This window comes from Syngnathus scovelli, chromosome 4, assembly GCF_024217435.2.
Source record: "Syngnathus scovelli strain Florida chromosome 4, RoL_Ssco_1.2, whole genome shotgun sequence".
In the NCBI taxonomy this organism is placed as follows: Eukaryota; Metazoa; Chordata; class Actinopteri; order Syngnathiformes; family Syngnathidae; genus Syngnathus; species Syngnathus scovelli.
This window is the reverse complement of record NC_090850.1, coordinates 1,281,415-1,297,350: the sequence shown is the minus strand read 5'-3', so window position 1 is coordinate 1,297,350 and position 15,936 is coordinate 1,281,415. Positions and strand designations below refer to the sequence as shown.

General features: G+C 48.8%; 1 protein-coding gene and 1 long non-coding RNA gene across 13 annotated transcripts in view; both read left to right on the top strand.

Moving 5' to 3' along the window:
* ano1a (anoctamin 1, calcium activated chloride channel a) overlaps positions 1–15,936 on the top strand; it is a 199,174-nt gene that overhangs the window by 156,720 nt on the left and 26,518 nt on the right. For 8 of the 12 annotated variants that reach the window (XR_011086715.1, XM_068650430.1, XM_068650431.1 and 5 more), the window contains 3 exons: positions 10,621–10,763; positions 12,690–12,874; positions 12,997–13,102. Coding sequence is in view for 11 of the 12 variants with exons in the window: in XM_068650430.1 (XP_068506531.1) it covers positions 10,621–10,763; positions 12,690–12,874; positions 12,997–13,102 (434 nt within the window). In the remaining variant the exon portion in view is untranslated. The remainder of the gene's footprint in view (positions 1–10,620; positions 10,764–12,689; positions 12,875–12,996; positions 13,103–15,936) is intronic. The other 4 variants (XM_068650435.1, XM_049717413.2, XM_049717415.2 and 1 more) reach the window with 1 other exon arrangement.
* LOC137840214 (uncharacterized) lies at positions 13,111–14,735 on the top strand. Its single transcript, XR_011086718.1, has 2 exons — positions 13,111–14,047; positions 14,117–14,735. It is a non-coding gene; the product is annotated as an uncharacterized lncRNA (long non-coding RNA).

The window sequence follows — 15,936 nt, the reverse complement described above, 5'->3', positions numbered from 1 at the left end:
TCACTATAATTAAGTTTATTATGAAAAACATGAACAATTCCTCAGTATTATATATAAACAGTTGCTCCACCTCCTACTCAGTAACAGGCTCTACACAAGTGTAAAAATACAACAGGTTAGTACAGACATGGGCAAACTACGGCGTGCGGGCCACATCTGGCCCACGTGGCGTTTATCCTGCCCACCAAACCTGAATAAATTGTATTAATTTGTCATTTTCCCTGCAATGACTGCGTTTCCCCAGTACATAGATGGGGAAACGCCCGCCCGCGCATTTACTCCCGGAAGCCGTGTCAGAAAGCTCAGTGCACACTCACAAGTGCGTGTACGTACTCAGTAGTACGGACCCGGCGCACTCCGTGCTCTATTTTTATCAGTGCCGAATTTAGAGTGTGCACTGTGACGTCAGCATTCTCGTAATTCGCATGCTGAGCTTTCAAATACAGTTTTACACGTGGGTGGCTTTAGCGTAAAACTGAAGCCTTGCTTTTCCTTGGGTCACTCATTTTAATGAGTGACCCAAGGAAAAGACACTGACACTGAGTGTCGAGTGTTTAAAAAGAGTGGAAAATCTGGCTCGACCGACGTGTATGAGCAGACGTTCAGCCACGTGAACATTAACAAAGCCCCGTCACAGATCTCGGTTAACAGACACCTCGGCTCTATCCTAAGAATCTCCACAACAAATTTTACTCCAGACTATGATGCACTAGGAAAAGAAGGGAGACCAACAATACTGTTCCCACTGAAAAGGAAGGGGGGTTTCTCTAGTTTGTTGTAAAAAAAAATGCATTTTGAAAATAATTTGTACAAATAGCAGGGATTGAAACTAGCGACCATTCTCATTTTCAAACAATGCAGGATGCTCAAGGACATTGATGCACCACCTGTTTGCGACTAATTATAACTTCTAAAGGTTTTAAGGCCGACTTTAAGGAAGTGTTTCCCGTTTCCTCACCTCTGTCACCAGGTGTTTGTGGGTTAAAGCTCTGCTCTGATTTTCAGATATCCATCACCATGTTGCTGTTTTGATTTCTTTATTACTTTATTTAGATGTATTATTTCACTCATTCTTCAAGATGATGTATTTGGTCACAATGTTTGCCGTTTTATGTGATTTCTCCTAGTAAGATAATGATCTTTTATAAATCTGACCTGCAGCCGCTGAAGTGATGGAAACTATTATTCATAATACGTAACAGTGTCGTATTTAATGTGAATCACTGATAGTAGTTGTTTGGTGAAATATTTTTTTAATGCTGTTAATACCGTATTTTCCGGACTATAAGGTGCACCTAAAAACCTAAAATTTTCTCAAAAGCCGACAGTGCGCCTTATAGTCCGGTGCACCTTATATACGGACCAAATTCCTAAATTTAAATTGGCCTAAAGCATTGTGTCAGGAAATCAATCATAAGTGGCCCGCTGAAGACTATGAATCATGAATCAAAAAGACAATGGATCATTATTATGTGATTATAAAGTAATTTGTTGCGTCTGAAGTTGAAATAAAAAAGATAAAATGGAGAATGATTTGATTTGGATTAAAAATCTGACATGATGCATCAATGGTCCGCCTTATAGTCCGGTCCACCTTATATAAGGACAAAGTTTTAAAATGGGCCATTCATTGAAGGTGCGCCTTAGAGTCCGGTGCGCCTTATAGTCCGGAAAATACGGTAAATGCATTTGTTTTCAAAAAGCTTTTTTTTTCAAATATCCATGCTTTACTACCTACTAAACAAAATATTTTATGCAATGACCTTTACATGTCATTTATATTACTTCACACAAAGACTACATCCATCTGCTCCTGGTTCGACCCCCCAGTCAAAATTTAGAACCCAATTCGCCCCGCAAGTCAAAAAGTTTGCCCACCCCTGGGTTAGTAGATAGGTAAATAGGGGTAACAAATTGGCTGCACAGAAATTTACCGTATTTACTCAGTTAATAGACTGCCCCCTAATAGTAGTTTGCCTTTTAGTAACCTAATCTAAATATTTCTTATATCAATTTATATCATTCCAAGATGGCGGCGCACACGGACGCAGCGGCTTACGGCTCTCCACGCCAGTGCTCTTTTTTCTTTGCCTATCTTTTTTTATTTTCACTCTTTGGCACACTCTGTACTGGGAATCCCAAATACACTTTCCACTCGCTCATGGACATTGGATACCAATCACGGATACCTATTTCAAGTGACTTTCACCGCAAGCACAACATCCCAGACGAGATTGCGAGACCGCCGGGGTCTCCGTGGATTGTTGTCGGGTCTGGGAGGCGACGCAGGCGAAGAAGAGAGAGGAAGCAAAAGCGAGGCCGTCGGTCTGGCCTAATGCTAAGGCTACGTAAACAACCGCACAAGCCGCCTCTCCCGAGCCTGTTTCTCTCCAACGCCAGATAAAATGGATGACCTGGATCTACAGCTCACGGGAAACCACTACGTCCGGGACTGTTGTGTGATTATTATAACCGAAACCTGGCTGCGCCCGGATATCCCTGATGCTAGCATGCAGCTAGCAAGCCGCTCCCTGCTACGCGCGGATAGAACATTGGACTCCGGTAAACGCAGGGGTGGGGGGCTTTGTATGTATGTGCACGATAACTGGTGCAACAATGCGACCATCGTAGGCAGCCACTGCTGCCCGGACCTCGAGTACATGGCAGTCAGGTGCCGGCCTTTTTTCCTCCCGAGGGAGCTAGCTGTTGTTATCCTCATTGCTGTTTACATTCCACCCGACGCTGACGTAAGCACGGCACTCTCTCTCCTGCTGAGAGCTGTGAGTGAACAACAACGGGCTCACCCTGATGGCTTCCACATTGTAGCGGGGGATTTTAACAAGGCCAACTTAAAGACTGTACCGCCGAATTTCCACCAGCACGTAAAGTGTGCTTCACGGGGTGAGAACACCCTGGACCATGTCTACACCAACATCAAACATGCATACAGAGCTATCCCCCTTCCCCACCTCGGGCAATCAGATCATCTGTCCCTCCTGCTCTTCCCTGCCTACACCCCCCTCAGACGCAAACTCAGACCCACCTTAAGGACCATCACCTCCTGGCCTGAGGATGCACTCCACAAACTCAAAGAAGTTTTCAACGGACAGACTGGGACCTGTTCGACCACCAGGAGCTGGGGACACACACAGACACAGTTCTGGGCTACATCTAGTTCTGCACCAGCAATGTGACTGTGACCAAAACCATCCGGGTCTTACCTAACCAGAAACCCTGGATGTGCAGCCAGGTCCGCTTTCTCCTCAGAGCCCGCGACACCGCCTTCAGGTCAGGAGACAGAGCTCTGTACAGCGCTGCCAGAGCTGAGCTGAGGAGAGGAGTCAAACGGGCGAAAGCGGACCACAGACAACGCATGGAGTCCCACCTGTCCAGCAACAACGGCCGTAAGGTGTGGCAGGGCATCCAGGAGATCACCAACTTCAGGGGCAGTGCCGCTCAAGTCGAAGACCAAGGCGCACAGCTGGCAGAGGAGCTAAACAGCTTCTTTGCTCGGTTTGGAACATCCCAGCAGCACTCCCCTGTCCCTGCCCTGCCCCCTCCCCCACCCAGCTCTGACATCACTCCACTCACTGTTCAGGAGCACAAGGTCAGAAAGGTGCTCCTTGCAGTGAATCCCAGAAAGGCCGCAGGCCCGGATGGGGTCCCCGGCAAGGTGCTGAGGGCATGCGCTGAGGAGCTCACCCCCACCTTCACCACGATCTTCAACCGCTCCCTGGCCCTAGCAACCGTCCCGCCCTGCCTGAAAACCTCAACCATCATCCCAGTGCCGAAGAAGTCGGCCATCTCTAGCCTGAATGATTACCGACCAGTGGCCCTCACTCCGGTGATCATGAAGTGCTTTGAGAGGCTGGTTCTTCAGCACATCAAGGATTATCTTCCCCCGCACCTTGACCCCCACCAGTTTGCATACCGGACCAACAGATCCACAGAGGACGCCATCGCCGTAGCCCCCAATTGTGCGGTGAACCACCTGGAGCAGCAGCAGAGCTATGTCCGGATGCTCTTTGTGGATTACAGTTCGGCATTCAACACCATCCTCCCGGACAGACTCACCACAAAGCTGGACACTCTCGGACTCCCCTCTCTCACATGTGCCTGGATTAATGACTTTCTGACCAACCGACTCCAGGCTGTGAGAGTTGGCTCCTGCCTCTCCTCCACCCGTACGCTGAGCATCGGCTCCCCACAGGGCTGTGTGCTGAGCCCCCTCCTCTTCTGCCTCTACACTCACGATTGCAGACCGGCTCACAACCACAACCGGATTGTCAAGTTCGCCGACGATCCCACTGTGGTCGGTCTCATCTCCAATGGCGATGAGGTAGCCTACAGAGAGGAGGTCCTGGAGCTGGTCGACTGGTGCTCAGAGAACAATCTCGCTCTGAACACCAAGAAGACCAACGAGATCATCATAGACTTCAGAAGGCACAGCCCTGAGCCAACTCCCCTCTTCATCAACGGCGAGCAGGTGGAGAGGGTCCACAGCACCAAGTACCTGGGCGTCCACATCTCTGACCGGATCTCCTGGTCAGAGAACATCACCAACATCGTCAAGAAGGCTCAGCAGCTTTTACACTTCCTGAGAGTCCTCAGGAGGTACAACCTCAACACCGACCTGTTGCTGACCTTCTACCGATCTTCCATTGAGAGTCTACTGACCTACTGCATCGTAGTATGGTTCGGCAGCTCCACCGCCGCTGACAGGGAAAAGCTGCAGAGAGTGGTGAAGGCAGCTCAGAGGATCATTGGCCACCCTCTCCCCTCCCTTACGGACATCTACACTACCCGCTGCCTCAGCAGGGCTAAGGCCATCTCAGCGGACAGCTCCCACCCTGGCTCCGCCCTGTTTGGCCTGTTGCCCTCTGGAAGACGCTACAGGCAAATGAAGACCAGGACAAACAGACTCAAAAACAGTTTCTTTCCCCAAGCCATAGCCACCCTCAACTCCAGCCGACACTGATGACACTTTCCTCCTGCACTACTACTGCACTTTGTCCGCACTACTGTTTCCGATTATTCATCTACTTTTCTATTAGTCGTTTACTTGACTATGTTACTTGTATCTACCTCATGTACTGGATGGAGGTCTCCAATTTCATTGTACTGTGTAGAATGACAATAAAGGTTTTCTGATTTCTGATCTGATTTCTGATTTCTGAATTAATATGTTAAGAAGTCAATGTAAAAAAAATAATTAATGGCAATGGGTAGCCTAACCATAAAAAGAGAGGGGCTACGTTTCCTTGCTTACCTGACTGCTGTTGTCTTTGCTCATTGTCATGAAGACGCCTCTTTCTTTTTTATTCATCCATCTTCTTCCGCTTATCCGGGGTCAGGTTGCGGGGGTAGCTGCTTTAGGAGGGACTCCAAAACTTCCCTCTCCCCAGCCACTTCGTCCAGCTCGTCCGGGGGATCCCAAAACAATCCCAGGCCAGCTGAGAAACACAGTCTCTCCAGCGCGTCCTGGGTCGTCTACGAGGTCTCCTGCCAGTGGGACATGCCCGGAACAGCTCCCCAGGAGGCGTCCAGGAGGCATCCTGATGAGATGCCCGAGCCACCTTATCTGGCTTCGCTCAACGTGGAGGAGCAGCGGCTCTACTCCAAGTCCCTCCCGGATGACCAAGCTTCTCACCCTATCTCTAAGGGAGAGCCTGGACACCCTCCGGAGAAAACTCATTTCGGGCGCTTGTATCTCATTCTTTCGGTCACGACCCATAGCTTGTGACCATAGGTGAGGGTAGGAGCGTAGATCGACCACTAAATTGAGAGCTTCGCCTTTTGGCTCAGCTCTCTCTTCACCACGACAGACTATTACAGAGTCCGCATTACAGCCGACGCTGCTCCGATCACTCTGTCGATCTCACGCTCCATCCTGCCCTCACTTGTGAACAAGACCCCAAGATACTTGAACTCCTCCACTTTGGGCAGGATCTCATCCCTGATCCGAAGACGGCATTCCACCCTTTTCCAACTGAGGACCATGGACTCAGATTTGGAGGTGCTGACTGTCATCCCGACCGCTTCACACTCGGCTGCGAACCGTTCCAGCGAGAGCTGGAGATCACGGCTTGAAGAAGCCAACAGCACCACGTAGTCTGCAAAAAGCAGAGATGCAATGCTGAGGTCCCCTAACCGGACACCCTCAACGCCTCGGCTGCGCCTAGAAATTCTGTCCATAAAAGTTATAAATAGAATCGGTGACAAAGGGCAGCCTTGGCTGAGTCCAACCCTCACTGGGAGCAAATCCGACTTACTGCCGGAAATGCGGACCAAACTCGATGATACAGGGACCGAACCACCCTTATCAGTTGGCTCGGCACCCCGTACTCCCGAAGCACCCTCCAAAGAACTTCCCGAGGGACACGGTCGAACGCCTTCTCCAAATCAAATCCGCAAAACCCATGTGGACTGGTTGAGCGAACTCCCATGCCCCCTCGAGGATCCTGCCGAGGGTATAGAGCTGGTCCACTGTTCCATGGCCATGACGAAAACCACACTGCTCCTCCCCGAATCTGAGGTTCGACCTCCTGACGGACCCTCCTCTCCAACACCTCTGAATAGACCTTACCCAGGAGGCTGAGGAGTGTGATTCCTCTGTAGTTGGAACTTCTTAAAGAGGGGAACCACCACTCCAGTCTGCCAATCCAGAGGCACCGTCCCCGATGTTCGCGCAATGTTACAGAGGCGTGTGCCAGGACAGCCCCACAACATCCAGAGCCTTTAAGAGCTCTGGGCGGATCTCATCCACCCTTGGGGCCTTGCCCCCGAGGAGTTTAGTTAACTGCCTCAATGACTTTGACCCCAGAGATTGGAGAGTCTACCTCAGAGTCTCCAGGCCCTCCTTCCACAACGGAAGGCGTGTCGCTGGAATTGAGAAGGTCTTCGAAGTATTCTCCCCACAGACTCACAACATCCTAAGTTGAGGCCAGCAGCACACCATCTCCACTATAAACAGTGTTGACGGTGCACTGCTTCCCCCTTCTGAGAGGCCGGATGGTGGACCAGAATTTCCTCGAAGCCGTCTGGAAGTAATTCTCCATGGGCTCGCCAAAACTCCTCCCACGCCCGGGTTTTTGCCTCAGCAACGGCTGAAGCCGCGTTCCGCTTGGCCATCCAGTACCTGTCGGCTGCCTCCGGAGTCCCACAGGCCAAAACGGCCCGATAGGACTCCTTCTTCAGCCGGTGTCCACCAGCGGGTTCGGGGATTGCTGCCACGACAGGCACCAACCACCTTACGGCCACAGCTCCGGTCGCCTGCCTCAACAATGGAGGAACGGAACATGGTCCACTCGGACTCAATGTCCCCTGACTCCTCCGGGACGTGGGAAAAGCTCTGCCGGAGGTGAGAGTTGAAGCTTTTCCTGACAGGGGATTCTGCCAGACGTTCCCAGCAGACCCTCACAGTACGTTTGGGTCTGCCAGGTCGGACCGGCATCTCCCCCCATCATCAGAGCCAACCCACCACCAGGTGGTGATCAGTTGACAGCTCCGCCCCTCTCTTCACCCAAGTGTCCAAACATGCAGCCGCAAATCCGATGACACGACTACAAAGTCGATCATCGAACTGCGGCCTAGTGCCAAGTGCACACATGGACACCCTTATGTTTGAACATGGTGTTCAAGTCCAACAATAGAACACCGCTCGGGTTCATATCGGGGGGGCTGTTCCTCCCAATTATGCCCTTCCAGGTCTCACTGTCATTGCCCACGTGAGCATTGAAGTCAGCCAGCAGAAAGATAAAGTCCCCAGAAGGAGCACTCTCCAGCACTTCTTCCAAGGACTCCAAAAAGGGTGGGTACTCTGAACTGCCATTTGGTGCCTCGACACAAACAACAGTCAAGACCCGTCCCCCCACCCGAAGGCAGAGGGAGTCTACCCTCTCGTTCACCGGGGTGAACCCCAATGTGCAGGCGCCCAGCCGGGGGGCAATAAATATGGCCACACCTGCTCAACGCCTCTCACCGTGGGCAACTCCAGAGTGGAAGAGAGTCCAGCCCCTCTCGAGAGGGCTTGTACCAGAACCCAAACTGTGTGTGGAGGCAAGTCCATGTCTAGTCGGAACTTTACGGCCTCACACACCAGCTCGGGCTCCTTTCCAGCCAGAGAGGTGACATTCAATGTCACAAAAGTCAGCTTCTGCAGCCGGGGATCAGACCGCCAAGGTCCCCGCGCTTGGCCGCCACCCAGCTCACTATGCACCCGACCGACCCCTTTGGCCCCTCACACAGGGGGTGAGCCCATGGGAAGGGGAACCCACCTTCCCTTTTCGGTCTGTTCCTGGCCAGGCCCCATGGGCGAAGGCCCGGCCACCAAACGCTCGCCTTCAAGCCCCACCTCCAGGCCTGGCTCCAGAGAGGGGCCCCGGTGACCCGCGTCCGGGCGAGGGTAAACTACGTCTATATAATTTATTCTTCATAAGGGGTGTTCTGAGCCGTGCTTTTTCTGGCCCCTCACCTAGGACCCTTTTGCCATGGGTGACCCTACCAGGGGCATGAAGCCCCAGACAACATGGCTCCTAGGATCATAGGGACACACAAACCACTCCACCATGATAAGCTTAATAATGACAAGCTAATTCAAATTCTCGGCACACCCCGTCATTCCAGTGCCCAGCTTCCAACTCAAACGAGAAACCTTCGAATGGGAATTCAAGGTTCTTTTTTATTACCTGATTTTAAAATGCCGCATCATGTTTGCGGCTACGACACGCTACTGCAAGCCATACAGCGCAACTAGTATAGACAAGTTACAACATGTGACGGAATGATGACGTCACACGAGTCCTAACGCTAACTGCGTAGTGCGCGTATTGGGCGCGCCAGTACTGTGTGGCTATTTACATAGTTTACCACCACCAGAGTAGAAATGTGTGAATAATGTATCCACTGTAAAGCGTTTTTGAGTGTCCAGAAAAGCGCTATATAAATCTTATGCATTATTATTATTCCAAAAACATGCATGGTAGCCCGACTAAACACTCCAAATTGCCGGTAGGTGTGAGTGCGAATGGTTGTTTGTCTATATGTCACCTGCCACATGATAAGCAGGTCTGCTTCACCCCATTTCTTATTTCAACAAGTCATGCGTTTGCAGTCGATGTAATTGAATAGTGATGAAGTGTGGTAATGTACAAGCAAACAATAAACGTTTACCTTACGTTTTACTTTGTCTGGACGTTGGGTACTTGGCCATTCCTCTAGAGCCAGGCCTGGATGTGGAGCTCGATGGCGAGCACCTGGTGGTCAGGCCTGGACCCATAGGGCACAGCCTGAAAAGTAAATGTGTGTCCCCCTCCCCATGAGCTCACTATCTGTGGGAGGGGCCAAAGGGGTTGAGTGCATAGTGAGCTGGGCGATGGCCAAAGGCTGTCCGATCCCATCCATCTATCCATCTATTCTCAACACCGCTTATCCTGTTCAGGGTGACAGGGGGTGTTGGAGCCTATCCCAGCTGACATCAGGTTAACTGCAGATTATGCCCTGAACTGGCCGCCAGTAAGTCACAGGGTACAGGTCTGATCTCCAGCTGCAGATACTAGCTGTAGGGGCATGGAATGTTAGCCTGTTAGCCACCTCAGTACTGTGAGGCAGATATCCTAACCAATCACCCACCATACTGCCCGAGGTAAAACCAAATTGATCGTAATATTTTTTAGTACTTTTGCAATTGAATTAAAAGATAAATGAGTATTATTTTTCTTCAACTATAGACACATTTCCACCAAAATGTAATCTCTTCAACATCATAAGTGTCACGTGCCTGCATCACCTGCCACCCAGCCACTCCTTTTCCTCAACATCATCACTCTCAGCCACGTCCCCAATCAAGCCAATCACTAGCACCTGCCACTGGTCATTAGGTCAGCCTTTCTTAAACCCCGTGAATACAGCCAGTCGTTGTCGCGTCGTCCTCTTACCCTGCCTGTGACGCCACCACTGTGCTCACTTTCTGCCTGAATGAATCATGTTGCCGACATTGCCCGTGTACTGACCACTTACCCATCCTTGACTACGCTCTGATCGCCGCCTGCCTCGACCACCTACTTGCTCCTGACCACGACTACGTGCTGCATTCCATCACCTGGCGCGCTTGCTCTGCTGCTTTCTCCGCTAGGTTGGTTCCTGCCATCAGCCAGCTTGTCGCTCCGAGGCCAGCACTCTGCTGCGAATCTGTCCCAGTCATCTGCCGGTTCCCGTTCCGCTGCCCAGTTACACCAGCCAAGCTGGCTGTCCAGCCTTCCACTTTCCCTTTCTCCTTTTTCAATAAAGATCTGTGCTGTCCTTGTTCTTGACAAAAAGTATTTCGGATTTAAACGTTCTTGTGGTGTGAACCAAAGTCATGTGATAAGCTTTTATGCACTGACTCACAACAGAGTAACGTACCGATTTGCCACCTTTAAAAAAAACGACATTCTTTGATGCTTCCACCTACCATGGAGCTGGCAACTGTAGCTTTTGCTCTCTCAGTCTCGCACTCTCGCACTGTCTCTCCCTCTCTGTGTCTCTCACACACACTCACACCCACTCACTGAAACCCCAATAGCATCCTCATAGCAATCCCAGATAATTTCCTTAATGAATGTTCTTGTCTTATGTTTGTAGGTATCTGGTACAACCTATTAAGAGGTCTCAGCAAGGTGGCTGTCATCGTAAATGTGAGTTTTCAAGTCAGTCAACAAATGTCCTTGCAAGACATGGTACAAGCTAAGAATGTTCTCCATGGCATCTCATCCTCATTTCCAGAGGTGGGCACGTCAGTAAAGGCCAGGACACGCATCCGTCATCATCAGTCCATCATTTTTTTCAAGCCAAAGCAAAACTTTAATTGTCAGTCTGTTACTCCATCATAGTTATTTAACCATACTTTTGTCATTGCTAAATTCCAGTTCGTCGACACTCTTTTAGGACCGACATAGATCTTCTATGACCACCCTCAGGAAAATGACCGGTTACTTAAGACTGCGCCACGAGCTGCGCTCTCGGTAGTAACTTGGCTGACCGCCTTTTGTGGGTTTTGCTCAGGTTACGTTCGGCTCCAAAAGACGATCTTAAAACACAGTGGCGCACTGGTTAATACCTCCGGCCCTCACTGTGTGGAGTTTGCATGATCTCCCCATGCCTGCGTGGGGTTTTCTCTGGGAACTCCGGTTACCTCCCACATTCCAAAACCATGCATGGTAGGCCGATTGAGTACTCCAAGTTGCCCGTAGATGTGTGCGTGTGCAGATGTTTTTTGTCTCTGTGTGCCCTGCAATTGGCTGGCAACCAGTTCAGGGTCTCCCCGTCTACTGCCCGATGGACTGTTGGGATAGACTCTAGCTCGCCCGCGACCTCTGTGGGAATGAGCGGTATAAAGATGAATTGATAGATAGGTAATTTAAGTGGACATTTGTGGCAATAGTAGTTATTCTATCACACAGACGGTGCATTTGTGACATGCGTAAATGATGTGACGACATCCTCGGTAAACGTCTCCATAAAATTACACAGTGGTTGTCTCATTAACCCGAAACATTTGTACCCGCCCTGCTCCATGTCAGTCTTCTCCTTCCTCAAGGACATTGCTCATAAGTGGCATGTAAACAGAGGAGTAAAGACATAGAAATGTGCAATTAGATGAATTAGAGAGCCCAATGTGGTCATCTTGACAAAGTATCCTCACCCTTGTGAACGTACACATAAGGCATGTGTCGCATTTCAGTCAGTCGTCAGCAAAATGAGATTAAAACTCTGATGGGAATAAAAATCCTTAATATACACACTCCAATATACACTTGATCGGATCATGCCCATTCCGATCAAGTTTTTACTCTGGATGAGAGGGGTCGATTGGTAATCCAATCAATACGTATGAAAACACATCCCAAAATGTCGGAACGAATAGTCTTTATCGCATGTGTCTGTGACAACAGTAGTCATTATGTACTTTTCTGTTGTTGACAGAAGCTAGTAGAAACAGAGCAAGCGAAAGACATGGCAGGTACAAGAGTTGCCCTCCTGGTGGATACATTGCAGCCCCACTTAGAATTGTTAACTCAGCATAACAGCTCATACTAGAAAAATCCGCGAAATAACGCAAACGTTTAAGCTAGAAATGGACGCAGTGATATTTTCATGACTCAAAAGTCGCTACGGATTTCTTCTTCTCCTACTATTTCCGATATATTTTGTCAATCTGCGCATGTCAGAAGGAGTTCCGTCCCAAAAGTGTGATGGATTGAAAAAATGTCCATGTAAAAGTAGCCAGTGACTGACTGAGAAGGTCCGCTGGTACCGCTCAGGTTACTGACAATTTTAGTGATGGGAAAACACACTTCCGGTGATGCTTAGTCCGTCATATTTTTCTTTTTATCAGTTTTCCATCATTCGTTAGCAATGCAGATGTCCATCAGTGACGGATTGACAGACCTTCCATCAGTACTGACAGGATGCCCACCTCTGCTCATTTGTTGAACACAGTAGTAACCAGTGTTTTATTTATTTATTTATTTATTTATTTATTTATTTATTTATTTATTTATTTATTTATTTATTCATTATTTATTTATTTACTATTTAATCTGGTGTTGCACACGGTGGTCCACCGTGTGCGCAGGGACCTTGTGTGTTTGCATGGACACTTGAAAAATTAGAGGGAACACTAGTAGTAACCCATAGATTTTGGTTCCCAGGCCTTTGTGATCTCCTTCACATCTGACTTCATCCCACGGCTTGTGTACCAGTACATGTACAGTCCTGATGGCACCCTGCACGGCTTTGTCAATCACTCTCTGTCTTACTTCAACGTGAGTGACTTTGCGCCAGGCACAGACCCTGCGAAGCCATTGATCCTAGGCTATAAAGTAGAAATATGCAGGTAAGGTTATATTTTACAGCTAGCTAATTTTGCATTATACTCAATGTCTATATAGCATAAGTAAAAATGCGACCTTCTGATCATTATAATTTTTTTTTTTTTCTTTTTAATGTCTGAATTAGGTATAAAGACTACAGGGAGCCTCCCTGGTCCAGCACACCATATGATTTCTCCAAGGAGTTTTGGGCAGTTCTTGCTGTTCGCCTGGCTTTTGTTGTGGTCTTTCAGGTTTGTAACAACTAATACTCGTCGATGATAAGAAACTGATTTTGTGCATCGAGGATACAGAATTCATACGACCTAAATTCTATCAAAGTGTTCTCAAAATCGCGATAAAAATGCTGATTTCAAAGCCACTCATGATTAAAATTTCATTTTTCTTCATTCTATTCGGCAATGTATCTGAACATTTAAAATGGCAATATCAATGGCAAACAGTTTTAGCCAAATGAGTGTCAAAATAATGACATACCCTATACACTACCATTTTTTACCTTTTTACTTAATCATGTGTTCCGTGCTGTAACATGTTTCTGATCTTGATTTTAGCTGGAATATCAGGACAGTCCTGATACATCCTCTGTTTAAAAGGTTAAAACGTTTAGGGTTTGTTTGCTGGTGTTTAATGACAAAGTTACCAGAAAGGGTCAAAACGAGTTTACGAATTCTATTGTCCCAAAACATATATCATAAGTTTACAAAGGTCCTGACTGTTGTTTGTATCGATGCACTAAACCAAAAGTACCCACCCTTTTTGGAGTCCTTGAAAGAAGTGCTGGAGAGTGGTCCTTTTGGGGACTCCATTGATTTGCTGGGTGACTTCAATGCTCATGTGGGCAATGACAGTGAGGCTTGATTGGCCGTGATTGGAAACACCACCCCTCGATCAAAACCCGAGCGATGTTATATTACTGGACTTCTGTGCGCGACATTGATTGTCCATAATGAACACCATGTTCAAACATAAGGGTGTCCTTGTGTGCACGTCATCAGGACACCCTAGGCCGCAGTTCGATGATCGACTTTGTGTGCATGTCATCGGATTTGCGGCCGCATGTTTTAGAGACTCAGATGAAGAGAGGGGCGGAGCTGTCAACTGATAACCACCTGGTGGTGGGATGCCTCCGATGATGGGGGAAGATGCCGGTCTGACCTGGCAGACCCAAACATACTGTGAGAGTCTCCTGGGAATGTCTGGCAGAATCCCCTGTCAGAAAGAGCTTTAACTCCCACCTCTGGCAGAGCTTTTCCCACGTTCCGGAGGAGGCGGAGGACGTTGAGTCCGCGGAACATGGCTTCAGCGGTTGCTGAGGCAAAATCCCGGGCGTGGGAGGAGTTTTGGCGAGGCCATGGAGAATTACTTACGGAGAATTACTTACGGACGGCTTCAAGGAAATTCTGGTCTACCATCTGGCGTCTCAGGAAGCAGTGCACCCTAAACTGTATTTCATTTTCATATTATTGCATGTCTATGATGCACTTGTTTTCATAGTCTTTCTGCTGATTTTAGAGCTGTGCGCTCTGTTTTCACTTCATGTGGGTGTAGTCTGAGTAGTATTCGATGAATTGCATCAAAGGTGCTGTATTATTCTTGGGGAACACAAGAATGTGTTAGATGCATTTGTTAACTTCTCGTAACGCTAGCATTAGCTTACTGGTTAACTTGACGGCAGTGCTTGTTTACAAGACGTGTTTATAAATATAGTGAGGGGGTTTATTTTGTTACAGTGCTTGTTTACAAGACATGTTCATAAATATTGTGAGGGGATTTATTTTGTTACGTGTTATGTATGTATGGGCAAGTCTTCTGCCGTTGACATCTTTTAATCAATAAAAAGGTTTGCTGCGCAAGTAAACGGTACCTCGGCTAAAAAACTACAAATATGTCCGACCAGAAAGGCTGGTGCACATCTTGCGGCCTGGAGGGAGTGGGGTGTGAAGTATCTCATTTGCATTTAAAGAGATCGCACCAAAACGGCTCGCTCTGAGCCGCATCTAGGAACAAATATAAAAGAGGGGCCTGTGATGCGATCAAAACGAGAAATTCAGACAAAAGCTTCGCTGTTCCACTTTATATAAACCACAACTGAATGAGTAAATCTTAAAACGGAAGAATTTATAAATGTGATACGTAAGCTATAAGACGTAGGAAATTGAGAGAGATCCATTATTTTATCTCAGTAAAACATGCCTCAAAATTACAACAATCCCATGGATTTGTCATAGATTCAAAGCGTTTATTGTCATGTGTGCAAAAGGAAAGCACTTTTTCTTTCCATCCATCCATCCATCTTCTTCCGCTTATCCGGGGTCGGGTCGCGGGGGCAGCAGCTTTAGGAGGGACTCCCCGACTTCCCTCTCCCCAGCCACTTCATCCAGGTCATCCCGGGGGATCCCAAGGCGTTCCCAGGCCAGCTGAGAGACATAGTCTCTCGAGCGCGTCCTGGGTCGTCCCCGGGGTCTCCTGCCGGTGGGACATGCCCGGACCGGAACACCTCCCCAGGGAGGCGTCCAGGAGGCATCCTGATAAAATGCCCGAGCCACCTCATCTGGCTCCTCTCAACGTGGAGGAGTAGCGACTCTACTCCGAGTCTCTCCCGGATGACCGAGCTCCTCACCCTATCTCTAAGGGAGAGCCCGGACATCCTGCGGAGAAAACTCATTTCGGCCGCTTGTATCCGGGATCTCGTTCTTTCGGTCACGACCCATAGCTCGTGACCATAGGTGAGGGTAGGAGCGTAAATCGACCGGTAAATTGAGAGCTTTGCCTTTTGGCTCAGCTCTCTCTTCACCACAACGGACCGGTACAGGGTCCGCATTACTGCCGACGCTGCACCGATCCGCCTGTCGATCTCGCGCTCCATCCTCCCCTCACTCGTGAACAGGACTCCAAGATACTTGAACTCCTCCACTTGGGGCAGGATCTCATCCCCGATCCGGAGAGGGCATTCCACCCTTTTCCGATCGAGGACCATGGACTCGGATTTGGAGGTGCTGACCCTCATCCCGACCACTTCACACTCGGCTGCGAACCGTTCCAGCGAGAGCTGGAGATCATGGCC